Source organism: Bos mutus, chromosome 25, assembly GCF_027580195.1.
Source record: "Bos mutus isolate GX-2022 chromosome 25, NWIPB_WYAK_1.1, whole genome shotgun sequence".
Classification (NCBI taxonomy): domain Eukaryota; kingdom Metazoa; phylum Chordata; class Mammalia; order Artiodactyla; family Bovidae; genus Bos; species Bos mutus.
Genome location: NC_091641.1, coordinates 5,813,202 through 5,837,044, shown reverse-complemented (window position 1 = coordinate 5,837,044; position 23,843 = coordinate 5,813,202). Strand labels below are relative to the sequence as shown.

Genomic DNA, 23,843 nt, shown 5'->3' with positions numbered 1-23,843 from the left:
CAGCCTCACCTGAAACACCCAATTCGGTGCCGTCAGAGAGCCAGCGGCTCTGAGTGGGTCTGGATTTTGCCATTGTCCAGAGGGCGGGGATCTCATCCAGGAGCAAGGGTTTTACAGGCTAAAGAAACACAGAACAAAAGAGGAGGGAACCCTGACTGCGACTCCAAGCCTCGTCAGTGGGTGAAGTCACTCTAAAACTTATCACGAGATCAGCTGCAAGGGAGTCCTGGAGAGTCCAGTCACCACAAGGGCGCCGTCCCCGTCAGCCCAGGGACTGGTCGCGCTGCCACCCGGGAGGCATGTGGGCCCCCACAGGCCCCCCGCCCCAGGAGCCTCGGGCTCTCTCATGGAGGGCACGATCAGCTCCCACAGCCAACCAGACAGGAGGTTCAGCCCTGCTCAGAACACTCCCTCTGCAGCTGACGGGACAGTTTTCTCTGCTGACTCCACAGTGCAAACCACCCAGAGAAGAGGAAGACCATGGCGGCCACTGTCTCCACTCACAGGTTTCACCCCCGCCCCGCCACCCGCTGAACCCACTTATCCGCGGAGTCAGCAGGAGGGTCGAGCGCCCACACACACAGCTGAGGAAGTCAGTGAGGTTGCCCAGGAGGCCGCCACCCTGCCGGACAGCCTGACAACCTCTGCCTGGAGCAATACCTGCAAAAATCGGCCCCTCAAAAACGGGGAACATCGGGAAGAACAGGCCTTCCAGACCAATGTCCCCAGAAGCCTGAGGGAGCGGAGGAGAGTGACAGAGCGGGATCCGCCAGGGTCCTCGCCAACCCAGGGTCTGGCTGGGAAACGCCCATGAATAGTTTTCCAAAAGCAGTGGTGGGAAGCGGGAGGAGACTTCCCTGGCCGCCCAGTGGTTAAGACTCTGTGCTCCTGATGGGGGCTGGAGGGTCAGGTTCGATCCCTGGTTGGGGAACTATCACCCTGCATGCCTCGTGGCCAAAAAAACAGAAGCAGAAGCACCATCATAACAAATTCAATAAAGACTTAAAAATAAAGTGCTGCTAAGTCGCTTCAGTCGTGTCTGACTCTGTGCGACCCCATAGACAGCAGCCCACCAGGCTCTCCCGTCCCTGGGATTCTCCAGGCAAGAACACTGGAGTGGGTTGCCATTTCCTTCTCCAATGCATGAAAGTGAAAAGTGAAAGTAAAGTCGCTCAGTCGTGCCCGACTCTTAGCGACCCCATGGACTGCAGCCTACCAGGCTCCTCCGTCCATGGGATTTTCCAGGCAAGAGTGCTGGAGTGGGGTGCCATTGCCTTCTCCGAAAAATAAAGTGGTCCCCATCCAAAAAAATCTTAAAAAAAAAAAAGCAGCAGCCAGGGGCCGGGGTTGGGGAGGGAGAACCAGGTCAAGATGCCAAAAGGGACAGCCTTCCGGCCTGAGCAGCCGGGGGAGCCACTGCAGGCGTCCCGGAGCCGTCCCCTCTGCTATGAGAGCCCGCTTCTAGTTCAGGCTCTGTGTTGTGGGGGCTCTGGGTCACAGCAGTCGGCCTGTACCCTGACACACGTCTGTCCTTAGCCTTAGTCTGTGTCCTGCGTGCTGAGCCCCAGGTCCTGGCACTGAGACACACACCCCAGGCCCAGGAACGCCCATCACGCACTTCTGCCCCTGCCCTGCAGCAGGTGGAGCCTGGCTCCGGCTGCCCTGCGCCTCCAGGCCAGGAGGGCTGCTGGGTGGAGGTGTCCGACTTTGGTGGCCACCGTGCTCAGCCCTGAAGAACAGGCCGGGCCAGGAAAGGCTTGGGACTCAAAGGCAGAGGCAGAGGTCACTGGGAGCCAAGACCTCAACCCCACTTGCCTTCTAACATGTGGCTTCTGAGCAAAAGCTCAGTGGGCTGACACCTGGAGGCTGGGGCCTCGGGGACGTGCAGGTGCGTCCTGCTGCCTCAGGTGTGCATCTGTGGGATGAGCTCCTCCAAGTTCCTCAAGGCGTGCTCCCCGGGGCGGCCCAGCTCAGACGGTCTGGCCCTGGCCAGGAGCCCTCCGCTGACACCAGACGCCATCTCTGCCCCTCGCAGCAGGAGACGTGAGCCCTGTGCCTGGGAAAACCGTCTTCAAAGCAGCAACTGTTTTCCCAGCTGTGAGCACTCCGTCCTGGGAGCTCTTTTCATTCCACTGCAAAAATACTTTTGAAAGACTGAACAAATATTGGGCCTCATCTGTCCATTCTGGCATTTCAGACCCAAAATTAGAGAACTTTCTCGAGTGCATTATCTGATGGGCCACTGAGTAACATTCTACAGTTAGGAGTGACCCTTCTGATGGAGCTAGCTTCCTGAAACAAACGTGGCGTCAACTCTCGAGAACAATAAGCCAAGGGGCTCCCACGAGCGGGGACGTGGAGGTGGTCTTGGCAGAGACAACAGGATGGGGTGTTCCCCTGCCCCCACGTTCTGCTCTGCACACACCGGGGGCAGGTGTGGTGACACACCACGTCCCAAACAAGCACCCTTGAGCACAGCTCCCCTGAAGCTTTAAAAACCCCAGTTCACAGATGGCCGGGGGTCATGGTGACGTCCAAGTTCAGGAAGGGACTGCGGCCCCCTCCCAAAGCCCGGGCACGGCAGACCCCAGGAAAGTGGGCCCCGGGCTGAGGGTGGGGGACAGGCCGGGGCCTCCAGGAGCGTGGCACAGGGAGGGGCCCTCCTGAGGCAAGGTAGCCGGTGTGCGTTCTGCACGCCTCACGGCCACAGCGTCCGCACGGGGATGGGAGCGGGCCAGGCCCAGTGGGCCGATAAAGCGGGGGGGGCTTTGCCTTTAAAGGTTACATCAAGGGCGATGTCAGAAAGGACAGGATACACAGCCTGTCAGATACACCTCGGAGGGACCGAGAGGGGACGCGTAGGGGCAGAAGGGCAGAACTGGGCCCTTTGAAACTTCCCTTGATGATTCTGATGTTGTTTATTCAGAAGGCAGACACAGCAGCCCCTCCTGGGACGAGGGGCTCTGCTCCCCACGTCCTGAGACGCAGGGGTGATGAGGGGGAAGTGGGCCTGCAGGGACGGATGGGGCCAGGCCCTGAGGCGCCTCTGGGCACCAGCGGGTGATCTGGACCCCCCAGGAGAAGCCCCCAGGTCCCTCGAGCCCCTCTGTGTCCCAGGTCTGAGCTGGGGGAGGGGACAGCTCTGGGCCCAGTCTTGGCCACCCGCGGCTGGAGGGGCAGGCAGACGGAGGCTGGAACCTTTTAGGCTCAGGCTGGGTTCTGCTCACACTGCAGGGAGCAGGGCTGGGACCGCGGACGGACCAAAGTCGGGAGCCGTGTGGTCAGTGGGAAAGGCGGCGGATGCACAGGCTGGGTGGGAGTGGCCAGACCCAGGACGCCCTCCACCGCAGGGAAGATGGTGTGGCGGCGGCAGAGAGGCTGCTCTGGGGAGAAGGGAACAGGCCCGGAGGCCAAGCTGCTCACTCAGGCGCCCCCGCGAAGCCTCTCCAGGCAGCCCCCAGCCTGGTCTGCGGGAAGCTGAACCCAGTGAACAGCAGTGGTGAGGAGCCGGGTCTCAGGTACACTGGTCCCGGACACAGGCTGCTGGAGGGGACAGAACAGGCCATGGTCCGGTGCTGGGGCTGGGGATCGGGGTCCTCCAGGTCTTACAGCAAGCGACAGCCAGTGCTCACGGGAGAACCCCCTTCCCATACTGACCCGGGCACCAGAGGGCCAGCACACGTCGGGGAGGCTGGGCAGCTGGCCGCAGAGCTGTCTAAGGCTCAAAGCCATACAAATAACTTAGCTGGAAAAATATCTGAACTGTTAGGACAAAGCACTCTCAGCAGAGATGTTTTCTCAAATCTATACGGAGACGGTGAGCTGTGCAACAGAGCCGGTAAAAACACCCAGGCAGCTCGCAAGAAAGAAGCCAGGAGCCGCTCAAGGCAGGAAGCAGAGGAAGTGAAATTGCAACAACCACGCGTGACCTTCTCACCTAATCGCACTAGGAAACCTGGAAGGTGTGGTACCGCCCAGGGCTGGCGTGGCGCCTCACACACGGAAAAGATAGAGCATCCACGCAGGGCGTCGTGCCCACCCCGGTGCCAGCCGCAGTCCCCCTGGGCTGGCACGGCTCCTGCCTGGCTGCTTCTGCATGGTCCTATTTCCTTTTTCTGTTTTATCCATTTGTCCATGTATAACTCAGGAAAAATAATAAACACTGCTTTTTTAAATTACATTTTGCTGAGTTATTTTCTGTTGACCACGAGGAAGCAGAGCTCACACACACAGCTCTGCTGACGGGGCGGCAATTCGAGCTTTAGACACCACGTGGGGATGGCGGGCGTGGGGCTGGGAAGAAGGGCAGAGGGCCCGGGGCTGGGGGCACTGGGCGGCTTCCAGCTCCACCCCAAGGCCCAGAGGCAACAACAGACCGAGAGAGCCCATTCAGAGACGCAGGCCCACAGCTCACAGCCAGCCCAACAGACCGCGGGCCCTGGGCGCAGCCCCGAAGACGTCCTGGAAAAGGGCCCGCAATCACACTGCAGGCGGGGCAAGGGCCGCGTCTAGCGTGGACGCAGCAGATGGCGCTGCCAGCAGGCCAGGAAGGTGCGTCACACACCTGCCCGGCAGTTCCAAGGGTTAATAAAGACAACAGCACTCGTTTCTCCAAGCCTGGAAAAGCAAGAGTCTGCCCGTTCCTGGGACAAGTCAGGCCGTCCTCATCAACGTGAGCACCGCGAGACGGCAAACGCTGGAAGACGCGGAGAAGCCGGCCCAAGCCCCCCGCCAACGATGGACGACAGGGGCGTGGAGGGGGCGGCGGCCTGAACAGCTGCACACGCGTGACCCGCACGACCGGCGGTAACATCCAGCTGTTTCCCCCGAGACAGGAACACGCACCCGTGGATGCTCCCAGCACTGCACCAGTGAAAGCCAGGACTCCAGACAAGCTTCCCTGTGGCCCTGGGAGCCGCTGGTCACAGCAGGGCTGGGTTGTGACACCTGCGGTCACATTGCGCAGAAACACACTCACACGCGCGTGCACAGCTGGTGGTGTCTGAGCACGCTCATGGGCGGCACTGACGCCACTCCTGGGTGTGACGCCACAGCCCGTTATCAACAGGGGCACTGGGTACAGAGCACTCGTGCCCCCAGTGTCTGCAGCTTCCGACGCGACCTCAGACGGCTGAGGCACCAGCGCACACTGGTCAGAACGGCTGCCGTCGACAAGTCCAGGAACAGCAAATGCTGGAGCGGGTGTGGACAAGAGGGAACCCTCCTACATGGCGCGAGTGTAGCCTGGAGCAGCCCCCACAGAGAACAGCGTGGAGGGTCCTTACACTAAACTCAGAGCTGTGGTTTGATCCAGCAAGTCCACGCCTGGGCGTGTGCCTGGAAAAAACTAATCTGAAAAGATACAGGCACCCCAGTGTCCACTGCAGCGCTGTTCACAGCAGCCAAGACAAGGAGCTGACTTTAACGTCCACCAGAAGATGAACGGACAGAGACGGCGCGGCACGGACGCACACGGACACTGCGTCCTCACTCAGGCGCGTCCGGCTCTGCGACCCCACGGGCTGCAGCCCGCCAGGCTCCTCTGTCCATGGGATTCTCCAGGCAAGAATACTGGAGTGGGCTGCCGTTTCCTTCTCCAGGGGACTTTCCCAACCCAGGGATAGAACCTGCACTGGCAGGCATATTCTTTACCACGGGCGCCACAGTGGAATACCACTCAGCCATAAAAGAATGAACGAACCCACTGGCAGTAACACGGCTGGGCGTAGACATCACCGTATCCAGTGAGGTCAGAGAGACAAGCACCACACGCATCACTCCCACGTGGGCCTAAAACACGACACAGACTTCGCTGTGAAACAGAGAGACTCACAGACAGAGAGAGCAGACCTGCGGCGCCAAGGGGCTGGCGGGAGGGCCGGCCGGGCTGGGGCCTGCAGGCTCCCACGGGGCTGGACAGACAACAGGACCCCGATGCACAGGCAGCACGGGAGCCCCAGTCACTGTCCTGCGATAAACCACGATGGGGAAGGAGGGGAGAGGGGAGACATGTGTACGCCCAACTCAGCCACTTCGCTGTAAAGCAGAACTGAATACACTGTAAATGAACCATACCTCAGTAAGATTCAAAAATAAAGAAATCTGCAGTCTACTCTGTCAATACCCCAATAAAGCTGCTTTAAAAAAAGCCTACACACACAGTAAGACACAACCACACCCCCAAGAGAGGCCAAGACTGCAAACGCGGTGGACACGGCAAGCACTGGCGAGCACACAGCACTCGGAGACTCTCCCACGACTGGCAGCCGCACAGACTCGTAACACACGCTTCCGGAGATGCTCCCAGTCCTACGAATCCACCAGGAAAAACAGAAACAGAGGCCCCTGCACACAGCACATCCAGAACAGCCCCGAACTGGCCACAGTCCAAGTGTCGAGACCTCGGTGTGAAGCAGTCACACAGTGTGCGGTGAGTTCAGGGGCAAGGGGGCCGGGGCAGGGGCCGCCCTCAGGGTCTCTGCCCTCAGGATCCGAGGCCCGCAACCCTCTCAGCTCTGGAAGCCCACGGTTCGCAGCCCCCCGCGGCTGACCACCGAGCGCTCTGTGCTCACAGAGCAGGAGACGAGAACAGTGGGAGAGGGAGCTGCTGCTAAGAAAACAGACCGGCAACCCCTCACCCGCACTTGACAACCACCACAAGTCCGCTGCCAGACCAGTGACGTTTCTTGAGGCAAATACCATTGGTATGAAGTCACTTTACTGAGCAAATTCTCAAGGCCAGGAAGTTCACAGCCTCACTTGATGGTTTTATGAAGCACATGTGGGCTTCATGCCCACAGAATTCCTATCTGATTCTTCCAGGTTAAAAGGAAGGAGCCAAGAGGCCCCGCTTTGCCTCCGTCCCCCCAGGCACACGGGAGGTCACAGGAGCCCGCTGCCCCATCACCGGTCAGCGGGGCCCGTGAGGACACGGGGGCCCGGGCTTGGGGGCACATGGACCGTGCTCGGAGCACAGGTGGGCCTCCCCACCCCCGACGGTCACGCGGGCAGAGGGCCAGCGGGTCAATACACCACCCACACGGCACTGCCCGGAGCGGGGGTGGGGGTGGGGCGCAGTGCCGCTTCAGTCGGGGACCCCGGTGAGGCCTCTCCCCGCCCCAGCCACCTGGGGACCGTACCCAGGACCCAGCCTCTCCGGCCAGCCCCCTTGTGAGACCAGCAACGCCTCACACCTCTGCCCTGGCACCTCAGGCCCCAAGAACCCAAGGTCAAGGCGCTTCTGTCAATGGAAACAGGCTTTGCAAACATAAAGAACTAGTCTTAGTGAGATAAGAGCAGAGGGCTGGGCTGACAGCCCACAGGGCCCCTGACCCCATCCCCAGGCAGCCTGTCGAGACAGTGGCGCGAGGCGGCCAGCTCAGCTTAGGTGCCCGCGACCCTGGTGGCAGGCCGGTACTGGCTCCAGGGCGACAGCTGCCCTGGGGCGTCTCGCCCCAGCCATGTGGCTCAGTGTCTGCGCTGGTATCTCCCCAGGGTGGGGGAGCCGTGGCCTGGAGACCCCTCACCTCCACGCATGTCATGCTGCCTGGACACGTCCTCCTGCCTGTCAAGCCGGAGCACCGTCTGGAAGGGGCTATCCGCCCAGCTCACAGGGAGAGTTAAGAAGCTATGAGAAGGGCAGATGGACCAACCCCAGGACCCATGACTCAAGCACCACCCTTGAAACAGAAAGACCCGCGAAGCATCTACATCATGAGCCCCTCCAGGAGGACCAGGAAGTGGCTGGGACAGGACAGGGCAGGGCGGGGCAGGGCGGGGCAGGGCCCCACCCGACAGAAGCAGCCAGCCACATGGCTGGCAGACCCAGCACAGGGGTGGGGGGCACTCGTGGCCATGGGCCCTGCTCCCCTATGCCCTGGGTCAATATGGTGACCTGTGCCGACCGGGACTGAGAAGCGGACGGGCCCAGCTGCAGAGACGCCACGCACTGTGGACCGACACAGCAGGGCAGTGGGGACAGAGAAAGGGACGCGCCAGGGACAGCCCGAGCCAGGTACCCCTGGCCCTGCTGCGGGGCACCCCCCTGGGGACCCTCAGCCCTCCCGGCGGGAGCTCAGGGGCCATGCTGTGGGAAGTGACTGCACAGGCACCTGTGGGTCCCCGGAAGGCACTTTCGGGAGCACAGCAGCTCCTCGGGCTCCCAGCAGGGGCGGGCGGGGCAGTACTTTTCCACAGGCTCCCATCACCCACCCCACGCAGATGGAGGGGTCCCTCCTTTAAAAAGGCGGGGCCCGGCGGCTCCCCGGCTTCCCACGAGAACCAGAGGCCCAGCGGGTGAAGAAGCATTTTGATGAGCAGAACCAGGATGTGGTCTCATGGAAGCAGCATCCGTCTCCTCAGAGGATGACCCTGGAGACCAGCCCGGAGCCGGGCGGGGCGGGGCGAGGGGCTGCCGGAGACACCCCCTCCCCAGCGCCCCCGGGGCCAACGAGGAAGCTGCAGAGCACGGCCCCATGGGACCGCACTCAGCTGCGGGGAGGGAAACGCCAGCTTCTCCCTGCTTTTGTTTTCCAAATCTTTCAATCAACAAGCACTTAAATAACAAAAAAATGATCACTTTTTAAAAAATCACCTGAATTTAAGGATCATTATTGGTCTTAGGCAGAACTTGTAAACTGTGCCATACTTAGCGGTAAAGAACCTGTCTGCCAATACAGGAAGTGCAAGAAATGCAGGTTTGATCCCTGGGTGAGAAGATCCCCTGGAGGAGGGCACGGCAACCCACGCCAGTGTTCTTGCCTGGAGAATCCCACGGCGGGCTGCAGTCCACGGGGCCGCAGAGCTGGACGCGACTGAGCGATGTACCACACATGCATATTCACCACAAACCCGGGCGGCTCCGCGGTGCTGCTAGGGACGAGCAGCCGGCAAGCAGAGACACCAAGAGCGGGAAATCTCAACACAGTCACACGTCACAAGCACGACAGTGTGGTGCTCATTTCAGAGACTAGAAACAGCAGCACTGTATCCTGGAACAGGCCGGAGAAATCCACGTGTCCTGAGTTTCTGCAGGGATTCGGGGCCGGACCCTGAACGGGAGCTGGAATAGCTGGAAAAGCCCAGTCTCCATCGGGGGTCTGGACACCAAGAAGCACTGACGAAACTGGGCCCCAGCGGCAGAGAAGGCGAGGACGACAAGGACGGGCCTGGGGACACGGCTGGCCGCGAGCCCAGGCAGGAGCACACACAGGGCCGGGGACGCGGCCCGCCAGCTCAGCACAGCCTGTGGGCACGGGGGCGCCTGGCCAGGTGGGCACCAAGGAGAAGGCAGGAAAGGGGCACCCGGGACGGTGGGTCCCCAGGGCTGGCCTGGCTTTCACCTTGACTCAGGGCAGCGACAGCTGAGACGACCCCGACCCAGGGGTCCCTCCCTCAGCACCTGCGCCTGCCCACCCACCGTGGAGGGGGGCGCGGGCGTGCCTCCCCAGGACACAGAGCTGCCCAGAGGACAGCGCCCTGGGGTCCCGACAGTCCTGCATGAGCCCCGCCCCACACGGCGCTGCCGGCCTCACTGCACACGCAGGCCAGCTGCGCGCCCAGACTTCCAGCCTTGCACATGGCCCAGGCTCGAAACAGAGACAGAGCTGGAGACACAGCTCCCCAGAGTGAGCAAGCCCAGCAAGCCCCCCACCCGCCAGGTCGGGCTTCCATCGCGTTCTCCCAGAAAGACCAGACTAGCCCCACTCAAGTGGCTGATTAAGAGCAGATCCTCACAGGGAGGTCTGACCACGGCCCCAAATCACCCAACACGTCGTGGGGCGGCGCCGACGACGCTGCCCTCCTTGTGGTCCCTGGGCGCTCTCGCGGGTGACCCAAGGGCCGGAGGCTGCTCAGGCCCGCCCCGGTAGGCACGTTCACCTGCCACGCGGGCGAGAGAGAGGTGTGTCCATCAACTGTCACTTGCTGTCGAATGACTCCTCAGGACCTGTGACAACTGATGCCGTCTGATCAACAACACACTGGGTCAGAGTCAGCTCGGCACAGAGAAAAGTTACACTCAGAGCCTGGTGGCGGCGGCAGCAGCTTTAGACAAGACACGTTCCTGACCGGATTCAGAACACGTTTAGATGTAACCTCTAAACAAACACAGACCCCCCAGGCCAGGGCCCCTCCCCGTGCGAGGGCCTCAAGGCCCAGCTGCATGCAGCCTCACCACCCGGTACCCCGCGGGGCCACTGGAACCCCATCACACCGGCACCCCCAGCACCCCAAGGTCTAGAGGCTGAAAAGGGCAGCTCTGTGGCTCTAACCTGCGGTTTCCTGCGGCTCTGACCTATCCCATGGCTGCGTCTGCACTGTGCATGTCTGCCGGGGACTGTCCACCCCGACACCAGCCACGTGACCACCAAGTGCCCTCCCAGGTCCGGAGACAGGCGAGGCCAGCGTGCCCACCTCACCTACCTCGGCAGGGGCAGTCCCGGTGCCCGGCAGGGCCGCGCATGCCGCTGGCACCTCTACAGCCGACACCTTCTTCAGTTTTTTGCTCTTCTTCTCTGCCACTTCGCTCTCTTTTCTCTTCTGTTTTGCCATCTTGCAACAGACAAACTGTAAAGACACAGGAAATAAAAATTCTCATTAACAGAGAGAACAGGGTGTTATAAAAGAAATACGGAGCTAGTTCAGGAAGTATGGGAAATACGCCGTCATTTTTACAAAGCCCAACCCCCCCTCTCCATCGCCTGTGGACAGCTTACAGTGTGTCCAGTTTTTCTGAGTGTTTATGTAACACAGCTCCCGTCACAGCATGAACGCAGGCTTCTAAGAGTAAACGAAGGGACATCCCTGGTGTGCGGTGGCTGAGACGCCATGCATGCTTCCGCTCTGGGGCACAGGTTTGATCCCTGGTCGGCAAACTAAGAGCCCTCAAGCCATGCAGTGCCGCCCCCACCCCCCAAAATAGGAAAAGAAATATCCTTTTTAGTGGCAGGATGCCAATTTTCCAAAACTTGCGAACACTGGTCTATTCGCTAATTAATGACCTTCGCGTCACTCCCGCTTTCTACTGTCAAGGTCAGCTCACACTCCCCCAGGGGAAGCTGCTGCCCCACAGGCTGGCGGCGACCGTCGGGCCTCGGTCACCCGCGGCTGGAGGTGGCCGTCGGGCAGCCCCTTGGGCCTCGGTCACCCACGGCTGGAGGTGGCCGTCGGGCAGCCCCTCGGGCCTCGGTCACCCGCGGCTGGAGGTGGCCGGACGACTCAGGGTGACCTCCATGGCGGTGGAAGCAGCCCCAACGGGCCTCTGTGAAGGACCAACATGGGTCTGAGAAGGTCTGCTCTGTCTCCTCGAGTGCAGGGCTACCTCAAGCTCCTCGTACGGACAGAAGAACGCCCGTGAACTCCAGAACCAGCTTTCCTTGTGGGACCAGACACTGAGAGAGCGAGGAAGACCACGGAGGTGCCAGAGCCTGGAGGAGTGGGGCAGGCGCAGGGAGCACCTCCCACCTGAGGGGCGTCGGCTGCAGGGACCTCCGAGGGGCGGGGTCTAGAAGGCCTTCCACAAGGCCCAGCCCACCCCGGGCCAGACGCAGAAAATGACCTGCTCCTCCCACCCCCACCCTACCTGCTGCCCCTGCAGGTGGTGCCCAACAGGAGCTGGAAACAGGACGGTCTCTGAGCTGCAGCAGCTACGCCGTGAGCATCCTGCCGTGCAGGCTACAAGGTGCTGGGGTGGAGGCCTCGGGCAGCTGGTGCAAACCACACACACACAGACACACACACACACAGAGCTGGTGCAAACCACACACACAGACACACATACACACACAGAGCTGGTGCAAACCACACACAGATACACACACACAGATACCCACACACAGAGCTGGTGCAAACCACACAGAGAGACACACACACAGACACACATACATACACAGAGCTGGTGCAAACCACACACACAGGCAGACACACACACAGAGACACACACACAGACACACACAGAGCTGGTGCAAACCACACACAGATACACACACACAGATACACACCCACACACAGAGCTGGTGCAAACCACACACACAGACACACACACACGCAGACACACACACACAGACACACACACACACAGAGCTGGTGCAAACCACACACACACAGACACACACAGACACACAGACACACACACACACAGACACAAATGCAGACACACACAGACACACACACACAGACACACACACACAGAGCTGGTGCAAACCACACATACAGACACACACACACAGATACACACACACACACAGAGCTGGTGCAAACCACACACACAGAGACACACACACACAGACACACACACACACACAGACCTGGTGCAAAGCACACACACCACACACACACACACACACACACACACACACACACGCTCCTCCTCACACACTGATCAAGCAGGGATGAGTAGTTCAGCAGAAACCAGGAGAGGGAATTCCCTCCCAATAACCGAAGCCCATCAGCAGTGCTACAGACGCAAGTGGGACAGAACGCCAGGACGGTCTAATCACGTGTTTGAGAAAACAACAGGGAAAACCACACACGGACTCACAGGCAAATGCCTGACGCATACACCAACCTCCACCTTTATACCTGGGGTGGGCTGCAAGGGGCTTTCCCGGACCCCTGCAGCTCAGTTTTATTTTGCTTTTTATCAAGGTTTTACACTTGAAAAACTTCATCTAAAAAAAAAATACCAGTCCTTTAAAACTCTATCTACAAGTCCCACTAGAATCAACTTTTATTCTAACAAACTACAAGAATGTATTTTGTATTATTCATTCTAAACTCACCCCTGGCTTCATTTATATGTGTATCTTTACGTGTGTGTGTGTTATTACATAGACGTGCACGTGACATGTACATCTTACACACACGACGCGTACACCGTGTCTCTGTAATAGAGGTACGCTCATTGCGGACATCTACCTGCACGGAACAGATGCAAACCATCGCCTTCTCCCTCGGACACCAGAATACACTTTGGACTCCCGCACGGGGGCTCAAACACGTAACTCACTCATTCCACAAGTGTTTATCGAGGGCTGGTTCTGTGCCAGGCGCTGCTGGAGGCTGAACACAGAGCAAAGAGCAAGGGAAGTAAGAGCCTTGATCGAGAAGCTTCCCTTCGAGTGTGAAGTCCAGGCCCACTGGAGTGAACGAGTCAATGCTTTTACAGAGACAAACGCTGCAAAGAAAGCACAGCGGGTGGGGTGAGCAGGTGCCAGGAAAGGCAGCAGACTCAGATGGCGGCAGGGGCCTCTCTGAGGGGCCACATGGACAGAGGGGGCACTTGCAACATGCCCAGGCCCGGGGCCAGGCGCCACCCGAGGGGCCACCTGCCTGCCCTGCCCCGCCCAAGGCATAAGTCTCACTGCAGACTCAGCGCGGCGCGGATGGACAGATGCCACCAGGATGTCAGCAGGGAGGACGCGCCCAGGTCACCAGCAGCCCCCCGGGCAGGTGCCGCCCCCCGCTGCTGGCCAGTCACTGTCTCCCCACACAGGTGCCGACCAGGTGCAGGGGCTGCTCCAGACTGGACCATGCGGCCCAGAGGACCCGCTCCTGAGCGCTCACGTTCTCATGGAGAGACAAACAGGTCAGGAAACGAGGATGAAGGAAAGGGCTACAGAAAGTGGCGATTACGAAAAGGGTGACTGTAACAGAAAGGACCCAGAAACCACTCTCTCTAAAAAACAGCCAGAGCACCTTAAGATTCCACGTCTGGAGAGGAAAGTGAGAGGTGAACCATGGTACCAAGCTGCACCCACAACCAAGCCAGACAATCAGAGGCCACAGGCGAGAGAACGCGGAGCCAGGGCAGCGGGCCCTCTGCCCCCTGGGGCCCACGATGGCTCCAGCACACCAAGAGGATCTCACCCCCGTGCAGTCGAAAACTGCAGGCGCAACGCTCACCCTTATCTTAGGAAAGTGCCCCAAGCCAGAGGCTACAAGCTCCCATTAGTGTAAGAAGAAACCACGAAAGAATGAGACTGTTGACCCAGGGTTTTGAAAAGACAAAGGGCTCTGCCAGCCAATTACCTTGCTGGAGAAGCAAGAGAAGTTTAGCAAATGTTTACACGCCGGTTACCATGTAAGCTACGTTAGATCTGCATTCATTCTGAGCTATCATTAAAAAGCTTAATCACTAAGTCTACTTGCTAAAAATGGGGAGAAAAGTCTTTTCCATACTATATAAAGGTTTCTTTTAATAGTCCCAAGAGATGGTGATGCAGACCTTTGAGACAAGGAATATTTGCTGTAGGAAATGACATTTTCTTACATTTATGGTCAACAAGGGGCCACAATGATTCAGTGGGAAGAACAATCTCTTCCACAAGGGGCACTGGGACTTCTGGACAGCCACATGTAGAATGAAACGGGACCCCTACCTCACGCCATATAGAAATCATTACTCACAATGGATCAAAACCTAAATGTAGAGCTAAAACTACAAAACTCTCAGAAAACACAGAAGTAAAACTTCACGGGTGGCACTACTGGTAAAGACCCCACCGGCCGCTGCAGGAGACGTAAGAGACACAGGTTCGATGACTAGGTCAGGAAGATCCCCGGGAGGAGGGCATGATAACCCATTCCAGTGTTCCTGCCTGGTGGGCTACAGTCCATGGGGTCGAAAAGAATCAGACACGACTAAAGTGACTTAGCACACACACACGCCAAAGTTAACCTTGGATTAGGCAACAGTTTCTTCATCGTGACACCAAAAACACAGCAGAAGAAAAAAGATAAACCGAATGTGTCAGAATTGAAAATTTTGTGCTATAAATGATGTCAGCCAGAAAGTAAAAAGACAACCAACAGAACTGAAGATGTTTGCAATTCATATCTGACAAGAGACTTGTATCCAGAATGAATGAAAAACTCATAACTCCATAAAAAAGGCTGACAACCCACTTTAAAAATGGACAAAGCACTGGAACAGATAATTCCCCAAAGAAGAGACACAACTGGACAGGGAGCCATGAAGGAGCTCAGCACTGGTCCTCATTAGGGAAGCCCAAATCCAAAGACAGCCCTCATAAGCACGACGCCGGCCGGCATCAGACGACCCGGGAGTGTCGGTGATGATGAGAGACCGGCCCGCGCCACTGCTGGTGCACAGAACGCGGCGTGGCCACTCTGTGGGGCAGCCTGCCGGTGCCTCAAAAGTCACACAGTCACGGGGCCCAGGACGACATACAGACAGACGTAATCCGGGAAACGAGCAGACCCACGTGAACTCTGAACACAGCTGTCCACAGCGCCAAGTCACAGTATCCGTAACGGGGAAGCGACCGAGATGGCCCATTAACTGGCGGATGAGCTATGATTCAGCAGAACAGAAGCACGGACACCCGCTCCATGGACGAAGCGTGAAAGGCTCGTGGGCAGGAAGCCTGTCGTGGAAAACCAGACGGCGTAATTCTGTGCACGTGAAGTGTCCAGAGTAAGCAAATGACAGAGAGACTGACGGGGGCTTGGGGCTGGGCGAGGGGCGCAGGGGGGGTGACCACTGATACCAGGCTTCGTCCGGAGAAGAAACATGTCCTAAAATCAGCCTGTGGTAATGGTCACACACCCTGGGAATATACTTTAAAAAACCTGCTAATCCCAAGTTATTTGCTGTAAGTGAAAAGACATAAAGCCTCAGTGCTATCTGTAGGGGAATAAAGAAGACATAAGAAAGCCTTCCTCAGCAATCAATGCAAAGAAATAGAGGAAAACAACAGAATGGGAAAGACTAGAGATCTCTTTAAGAAAATTAGAGATATCAACGGAACGTTTCATGCAAAGATGGGCTCGATAAAGGACAGAAATGGTATGGACCTAACAGAAGCAGAAGATATTAAGAAGAGGTGACAAGAATACACAGAAGAACTGTACAAAAAAGATCTTCACAGCCAAGATAATCACAATGGTGTGATCACTCACCTAGAGCCAGATATCCTAGAATGTGAAGTCAAGTGGGCCTTAGAAAGCATCACTACGAACAGAGCTAGTGGAGGTGATGGAATTCCAGTTGAGCTATTTCAAATCCTGAAAGATGATGCTGTGAAAGTGCTGCACTCAATATGCCAGCGAATTTGGAACACTCAGCAGTGGCCACGGGACTGGAGAAGGTCAGTTTTCATTCCAATCCCAAAGAAAGGCAATGCCAAAGAATGCTCAAACTACCGCACAATTGCACTCATCTCACACGCTAGTAAAGTAATGCTCAAAATTCTCCAAGCCAGGCTTCAGCAATATGTGAACCGTGAACTTCCAGATGTTCAAGCTGGTTTTTGAAAAGGCAGAGGAACCAGAGATCAAATTGCCAACATCTGCTGGATCAGGGAAAAGGCAAGAGAGTTCCGGAAAAACACCTATTTCTGCTTTATTGACTATGCCAAAGCCTTTGACTGTGTGGATCACAGTAAACTGTGGGAAATTCTTCAACAGATGGGAATACCAGACCACCTGACCTGCCTCTTGAGAAACCTATATGCAAGTCAGGAAGCAACAGTTAGACTGGACATGGAACAACAGACTGCTTCCAAATAGGAAAAGGAGTACGTCAAGGCTGTATATTGTCACCCTGCTTATTTAACTTATATGCAGAGTACATCATGAGAAACGCTGGGCTGGAAGAAGCACAAGCTGGAATCAAAATTGCCGGAAGAAATGTCAATCACCTCAGATATGCAGACGACAGAAAGTCATCTAACGGCAGAAAGTGAAGAGGAACTAAAAAGCCTCTTGATGACAGTGAAAGTGGAGAGTGAAAAAGATGGCTTAGAGCTCAACATTCAGAAAACGAAGATCATGGCATCTGGTCCCACCACTTCATGGGAAATAGATGGGGAAACAGCGTCAGACTTTATTTATTTGGGCTCCAAAATCACTGCAGACGGTGACTGCAGCCATGAAATTAAAAGATGCTTACTCCTTGGAAGGAAAGTTATGACCAACCTAGATAGCATATTCCAAAGCAGAGACATTACTTTACCAACAAAGGTCCGTCTAGTCAAGGCTATGGTTTTTCCTGTGGTCATGTATGGATGTGAGAGTTGGACTGTGAAGAAAGCTGAGCGCCGAAGAATTGATGCTTTTGAACTGTGGTGTTGGAGAAGACTCTTGAGAGTCCCTTGGACTGCAAGGTGATCCAATCAGTCCATTCTAAAGGACATCAGACCTGGGATTTCTTTGGAAGGAATGATGCTGAAGCTGAAACTCCAGTGATTTGGCCACCTCATGCAAAGAGTTGACTCATTGGAAAAGACTCTGATGCTGGCAGGGATTGGGGGCAGGAGGAGAAAGGGACGACAGAGGATGAGATGGCTGGATGGCATCACTGATTCGATGGACGTGAGTCTGAGTGAACTCCGGGAGTTGGTGATGGACAAGGAGGCCTGGCGTGCTGCGATTCATGGGGTCACAAAGAGTCAGACACGACTGAGTGACTGAACTGAAATGAAGGGGAAAACCCGTCTCCCACTCCACCACGCCAGCAAACATTTCTGCAGCGTCAAGGGTGCTCCTCGCATCTCCCGCCAGGTGGGACCTCCTGGCCCTGACTCTGTCCACCAACTGTCACGGGTGGCCTAGTGTTGCTATGCCACTGCGCCAAGACCCTTCACGGGTGGCCTGGCTGTGCTGTGCCACCTCGCCAGGACCCTTCGCGGGTGGCCTGGCGGCGCTGTGCCACCACGCCAAGGTCCTTCGTGGGTGGCCTGGCGGCGCCGTGCCACCGCGCCAGGACCCTGCATTGTGTGTTCTCTCCTTACAGGCCTTTCTGCAAAACTCCCCGTGACTCGGGTTAATTTCTACGAGCAACACCAATGTAAGATGTCCTGTACCTGGTGGTGGGGAGGGTCTGGGCGGGGGGGCGGTGTTAAAGCTGATCGTCCTTGTGGTCACCACTAAAACCAGCGCTGACGCAGAGCTCCCCACGTGCTGGGTCCCGCTCCAGGTGCTTCACGCGTGTGGAGCCCTGTCGCCCTGTGCCTGCAGGACAGGCGTGTGAGGACGCTGAGGCGCGCCTCTCAGGGGAGATCAACAGGCCTGGCCGACAATCAGTGAGTCCACAGAAGAAGAAAGGCACCCAGCCTGCCCGCCCTGCAGAAAATCCAGGAGAAGCAAGGGGAGCCGGCACCGCTTGCCTCTGAGCAGCAGCTGCCTCCGGTTTATGCGAAGGCCCAGGACCACCGAGTTGCTGGGCCATACGCACACATCACTGACTTAATCTGACAGATTAAATGTCTTTTACAAAGATTTTTAAAATTATATTACTCAGTGTTAGCTGGAGGATGATGAAAAGGACATGAACCACGCCCTGCGGATGGGGAGTAAATTGGTACAGCCATCCTCAAGGTAATTTGATCATCTTTGGCAACATTTAATCAAATGCTTTGGCCCAGTAATTCCACGTAAAAGAACTTACCCTAATGAAATAATCATGGACAGAGATTTATATAAGGATGAGAATGACCCGACATAAAGGATGATACCACCTCTAACACTAAAAAGCGGACAACACGGTAAGTGTCCAACGGCAGACTATGAACCGGATGATGCTGGCAGCCACGGAACTCGCCCGCGATCCGCTGCTTCCTCCCTCGAGGGGTGCTCACCACACAACACAGAGTGGAAGGACAGGCCACAAACCAGAGTGTGCACAACACGACCCTCATCCATGAGAACCACTGTGCACAGATGTGCACAAAAGAGAAAAACAGAAGATAATATGTTCAGACAGTAGCACTTTAGGGGATAGAATTAAAAGACTTATTTTTCCTTTTTTTTTTTCCAGCGATTTCTACAATAAAAGAAAAGAGATTTGGGGGAATTCCCTGGTGACCCACTGGTTAGCACTCTGCACTTTCGCTGCTGAGGGTCCGGGTTCAATCCCTGGTCAGAGAAAAAATCCCACAAGACACTCGGAGTAGCCAAAAAAAAAAAAAGACATTTTAAGATATCAGCTCAAAAGTGTTTAGTGAAACAAGCAAATAGCCCACCAACAGAAGGCGATAAGCCAGGTCAGACCAACAGGAGGCAGACGGCGAAGCGCTGGTGGGCCGTGGTCACCCACGAGACAGGGCAGTGACAACAGGCTGAGGCCGCCTGGCTGCGCCGAAGAGAAGACCCAGGGGCCTGGAAAAATAAACCCGCCTCAAGGCAAAACCCTTTTCAAGATCTGCAAGCATCACTCATAGCCCCCGACGTCCCGCTCACCTGGCGCGTCTAAGTCACCTCTGATGGGAGCCGGCAGACCCAGGGAGGTCCCTGGGACGGAACCACAGGAACCAGCGCCCGGAGCCCCAGCTCCTGCAGCCAGGACACGGCCATGCTCCCACCCACCTGACCCGGACCATGCCAAGCCCCGCTAGGACGAACAGCCTCCAGCTTCTGCTCCCTGAACCCACTCCCCCGCTCCTGTGACCTAAAGCCTGTAACTGAGCATCTCCCCTGCAAGCCCACCTTGCCTCTTGCCAGCCAGGACCTCTGGGTGCCCTGGGGCTCAGGGACCCTCTAGCCTCGCAGGACCTGCAGTCCACTGCCTCGACACGTCCCTACATGTGCTAAGGCCCCTCGCCCCTCTCGTGCCCGCTCCTACCTCATTACAATCGTGCCTCTCTAGACACACTCAGCTCCCTGCCCAGTGAACCCCAACTCCAGTTCCTGCTGCTGCCTGGCCAGAGACGCCCCAGGACCAAGCCGATCGGTCTCCCGTTACATTCGAAACACCCGCCCCCAAGGATGCCCAGCAAAGCCTGCTTTCTGACTGCGGCCAGGCACCCAGATGACCAGTTCATCCTCTCAACTCACTGGCTCTCAGTCCTCCAACCCACCCTCCCCTCCTCTGCTGATTCCCAATGGCTCACTGAGCTTACAGAAGTTCCACACGGACTCTCTCTTCTCCCTTCTACAGTGGAGAACCTGAGCCTCTACAGGCTCTGACTCCAGGGGCCTCCTGGCACTAAGCAATTCCCTCCCCCATGGGCTGACCTTCTCTCTTGTAGAGTCAACGACGAGGTCTCACATCTGAAAACTCTGATTCCACACGCTCCCCACCCTGTTTCTGCTGTTTTCTACAAGAAAACCCTCAGGAGCTGCCCACTGGCAGCGCTGCTTTCTTCTCCCAGCCACTCCCTCATCGGGCGGCTGCCTGGCTTGGCCAGAGGCTCTAACTGAGACCAGTAATGACACCCGTCTGCTAAGAGCCTCTCCCGACCAAACTGGCCAGCCTCCTCTGAGCCCTCCCTTCATCGGGCCTCAACTTGGGCCTGTAAAGACTTGAAAACAGTTTCTAGCAGCTCAGGGCCGCATCTTTACAGTGACTCTGGGCTATGTTGTGCTTAGTCACTCAGTTGTGTCTGACTATTTGCAACCCCACGGACTGTAGCCCGCCAGTCTCCTCTGCCCATGGAATTCTCCAGGCAAGAACACTGGAGTGGGTTGCCTTTCCCTTCTCCAGGCGATCTTCCCCACCCAGGGATCGAAGCTAGGTCTCCCGCACTGCAGGCGGATTCTTACCAGCTGGGCCACCAGTGACTACTTACAGTGACTCTGCCCCCCTGACAAGCTCCTGCCTGAGAAAACTAGAGGCTACCAACATCTGAAGGCAGGACCTGTGTGTGGGGAGCGGGAGGGCAGGCGTCTGCTCACTGCAATTCTCCAGCTCCATGCCTCTCTTCCGGGTGCCGCCTCTGCACCCCCCACCCTCCCTTTAAAACACCCTCTCCCTGCACAAATCCAAGACGAGTTCAGTTCGCAGGACTTCCGCCTGTGCAGTAGTTACCGTCGATTAAAATGGGGCCTCATCGATTAGGCCAAGTCCAGCACGGCTTTGTTCGTCCCTGACTGCAGGCACCAGACCTCACAGCAGCATCTGCCACACACCTGCCCCTCTTCCCAACGGCCCTTTCCTCCCCGTTCCCCACCCCCGCCCCCGCCCCCCCCACACTCTCTGGCCTTCCTCCCACCTCTTCACCTCCCTGCCCGAGGATGCACGAGGGCACCTGGCTCAGGCCTCCTTTCTTCTCTACTGAGTCTCACTCCCCTCATCTCACCTAGCCCTGCGGCTTTAAATACCAGCCGGGGGCTGATGACGCCCACGCTTCTCACTGAGCCGCACTACCACGCTGCCAACCTTGTGGATCACCGACACACACACTGTCTCACAGGAGACGTGTCAAATCCACACTGCCCATCACCCTCCGCAAGCCTGATCTCCCTGGCAAGGTCTGTCCCCCCAAAGGCCATCCGGTAAAATGAAGATTTCAGCTCAAGCCAAAAACCCTGGTGTCACCCACAGATCCTCTTTCGCAAACACCCGGCCGTCCCACGGTGAACGCCGCTGACCCCATTCCCGAAGCACACCCAGAAGTGGACCTGCGCCGCCCCTCCTCCCGGATCATTCAAAAGTCTCCGACCGTTCTCCGCCCCTGCCCCTCCAGGCCGTTTCCGACGCCGCCTTCGGCAGGGTGCGTGAAATACCTAGGCCGGGTTCGGCCCACCTCCGCCGGGACCCTCCCCGGGGCTTGCCTCCCCTCCTCAGCCCCGCGCCCCGCCCCACGTCTCCCCGCCGCGTCGCGCGCCATCGCAAGCACCGTCACAAGCACCGGCGTCCCACCCACCTCAGGCGACCTCCCTGGCTCTGGGCTGTTTCTGACTAGAGCCGCGCGGACACGCGGGACTCACCAGGGGGCTGAGGGGACCCCAGGCCGGCGCCCTGGTCCCCGCGCCCTCGGCAGGCCGCCGAAAGGAAGACGGCCAGGTCCCCCGCGCATTCCCAACGGCCGCGGAGGCCCCGCGCCCACGCGGGGACCCCCCCCCGCCTCACCCACTCAGCGCGCCACACTCGCCTACCTGCGCGTGGCCGTCGACGCCGGCTTCCGGCAGACGCGACGCCCAGGTAACGCGGTCCCACCCCCGGGGCGGCGCCGCCTATTGGTCGAGGGATGCCTCCGTCTCCCCTCTGGCCAATGGAGCGGGGCGGCCGCGTGGGGTGGGGCGGGGCCGATGGCGTCACTGTTGGGCGCCGGGAGCCGCCGGTTGCCCGGCAACCCTCCGCGTTCCGGTTTCGCGGGTGGCGCCCGCCGGTTCCCCAGCTCAAAGCGGATAGCGCAGGTCGGTCCACGAGAATTAGTCTTAAGCTGTCACTTAAAGAGTGGGCGCAGGATTGAGAGGTTGTCCCCTACCCTCGCCCCGGGGCCTGGTCTCCTGGGATCTGCCATGCCCGGGTTTTGGGAAGGGGCTACAGTCACTTCCTGAACTTGGACGTCATCTTGACCGCCCCCCCCCCCCCCGCCCCGGCCGTGTGTGAACTGGGGGTTTTGAAACTTGAGGGAGCTTTGCTCGAGGGTGCTTATTCGGGATGTGGTGTGTCACCGCGCCCGATGTGTCCACAGAGCAGAACGTGGGGCAGGGGAACACCCCGTCCTGTCGTCTCTGCTGAGACCACCTCCACTTCCCCGCTCACAGCGTTGCGCCTGCTCGCGAAGTTGCCGGTGCAGCGGTGTGTCTGCAGACACCTGTAAACCCAGGTTAGGTCCCTGGAGAGAGGATAAACGTGGACGCGGGCCCAACCGCCCGGGCGTCTGAAGTCTGAGGCGGCGCTATGCCGATGAAACCACGAGTTAAATTATTTTTCGGCTCTTAGAAATATTGAACTGTCTCGCCCACCGCTGGTTGGGAGGATTTATAAGCTGGGGACAGTGAGGTGGGGACAGCTGGACGGGGTTGTGCCATCAAGGGAGCTTCCTGGGGTGGAAGATAGGGCAGCAAGCCAGGACTTTCTAGTTTCACTCTCTACGGACAACTAACTTGTTTCTAATTGTATAAGACACCTTGCTTGCCTCTCACGCACATAAGGAGACTGGGCCACCGGTAAGCATGTTCAAATTTACTGACTCCAGGAAGAACCATTCTGTTTTCAAGCTACTTCAACTGGCTTCACGATCACTGAAAAATGAAGTTCTCATTCACATACAAGCTTAAACAATATAGAGTATAAAATACAAATATGGTTATCGTGTATTGTAACCCAACAGGACCCTATGTAGCCTTTCTGGAAGGGAAGAGACTCCACCCACTTACCCACTCCGTGTCCTCCACGGGCTTCTGTCTGTAGAAAAGCCTCAGCCTCCTAGGTCTGTCAGCGAGCAGGACCCTACAGGACCTTCCCAGTACAGGACTCCCCCGTTCCATGTCCACTGCCTCCACTTTGTCTGTAGAAAACTTTAAAAATGAATAATCTGAGAAGTCAGAAAATGCAGAAAGGAAAACATTCAAGCAAGATGAAATAATGGCCGTTAAACACAGTCGAGGACCCTTAGTGCCCTCAAGAGCTCTAGGTGATGTTCTGAGCCATGTCCTTTTAGCTGTTCTGTAGCTGCTGAAAGCCGTGGCAGTTGAGGGCATCAAGCTGTGTGCTGCCCACAAGCATGCAGACCCCCACTGGTTGGGGTACTGACGATGCTGAGTCCTGGTTATGTCACCACCAACCAATTAGAAGACTGTCCACGAGCTGATCACGCACCCCACAGCCCTCTCCCTCAATGTCTTTATCAACCTTTCCCGAGAGCCTTCAGGAATGCAGGTCTTTTGAGCACCAGCTGCTGGGACTCCTTGCTCGGCACCTGCAGCAATCGCTGCATTTTCCTTCACTGCGACCCAGTGTCAGCAGATCGGCTTTACTGCCGCCCGAAGCAGTAGAGCTTGGTTTGGAAACAGGGAGAGGTGATTTCCAGAAAGCCTCCCACTGAAAATAGCTGAAAAAATGATTTAAAAAAACATATATACAAAACAAGACATATATATATATAGATAGATAGATGACATGAGGCCAATAAAGGGGAAGAGGGGAAACCTAG

General features: G+C 57.3%; 1 protein-coding gene across 3 annotated transcripts in view; it reads right to left on the bottom strand.

The window, feature by feature from the left end:
* CHLSN (cholesin) overlaps positions 1-22,143 on the bottom strand; it is a 67,740-nt gene extending 45,597 nt beyond the window's left edge. The window contains exons 1-2 of one of the 3 annotated variants that reach the window (XM_070362840.1): positions 21,838-22,143; positions 10,423-10,566 (exon numbers count right to left, since the gene is read on the bottom strand). In XM_070362840.1, coding sequence (XP_070218941.1) covers positions 10,423-10,462 — 40 coding nt within the window. In that variant the 5' untranslated portion in view covers positions 10,463-10,566; positions 21,838-22,143. The other 2 variants (XM_070362839.1, XM_070362838.1) reach the window with 2 other exon arrangements.
* Positions 22,144-23,843: the final 1,700 nt, after the last annotated feature.